This window comes from Euphorbia lathyris, chromosome 4 (genome assembly GCF_963576675.1).
Source record: "Euphorbia lathyris chromosome 4, ddEupLath1.1, whole genome shotgun sequence".
Classification (NCBI taxonomy): Eukaryota; Viridiplantae; Streptophyta; class Magnoliopsida; order Malpighiales; family Euphorbiaceae; genus Euphorbia; species Euphorbia lathyris.
This window is the reverse complement of record NC_088913.1, coordinates 36320043-36322133: the sequence shown is the minus strand read 5'-3', so window position 1 is coordinate 36322133 and position 2091 is coordinate 36320043. Positions and strand designations below refer to the sequence as shown.

Sequence of the window (2091 nt, the reverse complement as noted above, 5' to 3'; positions counted from 1 at the left end):
ACCCTTACACTAGTCTTACTTTATTATCATCCCAGGGGCGGAGCTGGAGAAGGTCATGGAGGGTCAGCAGACCCTCCGAAAAACCCCACAATAGGGGTGCTCTGCCCTTGGTTCTCACATAAACCATCATGGCTGGAAGGCCCCTAGCCATGGTGATGAAAAAGATGGAATATGGGGGCTAATTTGTAATTTGTAGGGTTATAATCTAAACGACGACGTCATTTTAGTTATTAGAAGGGCATTTTAATTTTTTGGGGGAAATGATTTGTTTGTCCTTGATTTAATTACAAACTCTTTATTGTTATTATAAATTTAGAAAAAAAAGAAGTGTTACTACTGTCATGAGACGGAGAGGAAGAAAACGTATGTGGAAAAAAACTACTTGCTGCTTCCGATCGTCGCCACCGATGAGAGGAATTATTTTATCGTCGCCGCTAGCAGTTGGAAAAAAGACAAAAGAGAGAGATAGAGAGGTAAGTTTATAATTTAAGGTTTTGAGTTTAAGGTTTTAATTTCAGGGATTTTGATTAAATGAATTGATAATGTGATATTTAGGGTCTCTAATTGAATTGATGATATTTAGGATTTTGATTTTAAGGTTCATTGAATTGATTGAAATTATTGAATTGAATGTGATATTTTAAGAGTTCAATTGAATTTAGGATATTTAATTTAGGGAATTTAAATTTAATTGGTAATATGTTAAATTTTAGCTTTAGGGGTTTAATTGATGGTATTTAGGGGTTTGATTTTAAGGTTCATTGATTGAAATTATTGAATTGAATATGATAATTTGAGGGTTCAATTGAATGTAGCATATTTAGTTTAGGGATTTTGAATTTATTCGGTATAAAATGAAGTGATTGTGCAAAATTTTCAGAATATGACCTTGCGAAGGGGTAACTTGCCACTTGTTAGGCATTAGTTTTCTTAGTATGGGTAAAAAAAATTTATGTACTCACATTTTATGATATAATTTGCATTTGTAATGTTTTTTATTTTTATTCATATGTTTAATTACCATTTAAATTTTTTTCTTACACGGTCAAGCCCCTTCGAGATTTGGGTATTGGGTCCACCACTGATCATTCCCATGATAATAAATTGACCAGGAACATTCTACTATTATTAAAATATATTATTATAAAGCTAACATGTAAACACTTTAATAATAATAGTAATTATTGGATTAACATGCACAATTTCTAACAGTCTCCCACTTGAAAAAAAGGAAAACAATCTTTATTACATAGAAAGATTAAAAAAAACAAAATTAGTAGTCGATCCATTAGGGAAGATTGATCATTTCTTGGTTTGATCATTGATGCCAAGTGTGTTCTTCACACCATCCACTGCTCCCTGAGCCATGTTCTTCACTGATTCTCCAGTCTGCATCATTAATTAACGTTCATAAGAACCTGAATAACATAACATAATTTTGACACGATAACATGAGATTAAGAAATAATAACCTGCTGCAAGAAACCGCTGGGATCTTCCTTGGCATGTTGGGCGTTATCAGTAGTTTTGTCCCTAGCTACTTGTGCCTTGTCTTGAACATTTTCAGTAATTTGGCTTGCCTTTTCCTATCCCAAAATACAAATCAATCAATCAATTAAATATACAAATCTAAATTACATTATATTATATTAATGAAATTGATTAAGTTTAATGTTTCTTACTTCGGCACTGGTTTTGGTTTGGCCAGCATCGAAGCTTTGCTGCATGTTTGCCATAATTTGTTGTGAAAGGTGTTGGTGCTAAATATTTGAAATTAATGTTGAATTATGAATGTTTTGTTTCTACAATCTGCTTATGAATTTCTTGGGGGTACGTATTTATAAGAATAATATGTGTAGAGTTTTACATATTTGTAAGGTAGATCTTATTTTTCTGCTAATGAACAGGGACTAATGAATTTGATTTTATTAAAAATTGTTTAGCCTCCTATTTTTTTTGCATGGAACAATTCAACCTTCTAAGTTTGTTGGAGATTAAAATCTATGTTTTTTTTAGTATTATATATATATATATATATATATATATATATATATATATATATATAGTTTAGTTTAGTTTAGTTTTGCATTA

At 30.9% G+C, this 2091-nt stretch overlaps 1 protein-coding gene across 1 annotated transcript; it reads right to left on the bottom strand.

Moving 5' to 3' along the window:
- Positions 1-1190: 1190 nt before the first annotated feature.
- Positions 1191-1800, bottom strand: LOC136226060 (late embryogenesis abundant protein 1-like). Its single transcript, XM_066014349.1, has 3 exons — positions 1683-1800; positions 1473-1586; positions 1191-1389 (listed from the first exon to the last, which is right to left on the bottom strand). The coding sequence occupies exons 1-3, from the start codon at positions 1734-1736 to the stop codon at positions 1303-1305; spliced, it is 255 nt and encodes an 84-aa protein (XP_065870421.1). The 5' UTR covers positions 1737-1800; the 3' UTR covers positions 1191-1302.
- Positions 1801-2091: the final 291 nt, after the last annotated feature.

Bases quoted from the DNA above. Each gene is read 5' to 3' on its own strand.
- LOC136226060 (XM_066014349.1), bottom strand. From the start codon at position 1,736: ATGGCAAACATGCAGCAAAGCTTCGATGCTGGCCAAACCAAAACCAGT. The intron at 1,587-1,682 runs GTAAGAAACATT...ATTTTGGGATAG, and splicing joins AAACCAAAACCAGTGCCGAA to GAAAAGGCAAGCCAAATTAC. The intron at 1,390-1,472 runs GTTATTATTTCT...TTAATGATGCAG, and splicing joins CCAGCGGTTTCTTGCAGCAG to ACTGGAGAATCAGTGAAGAA.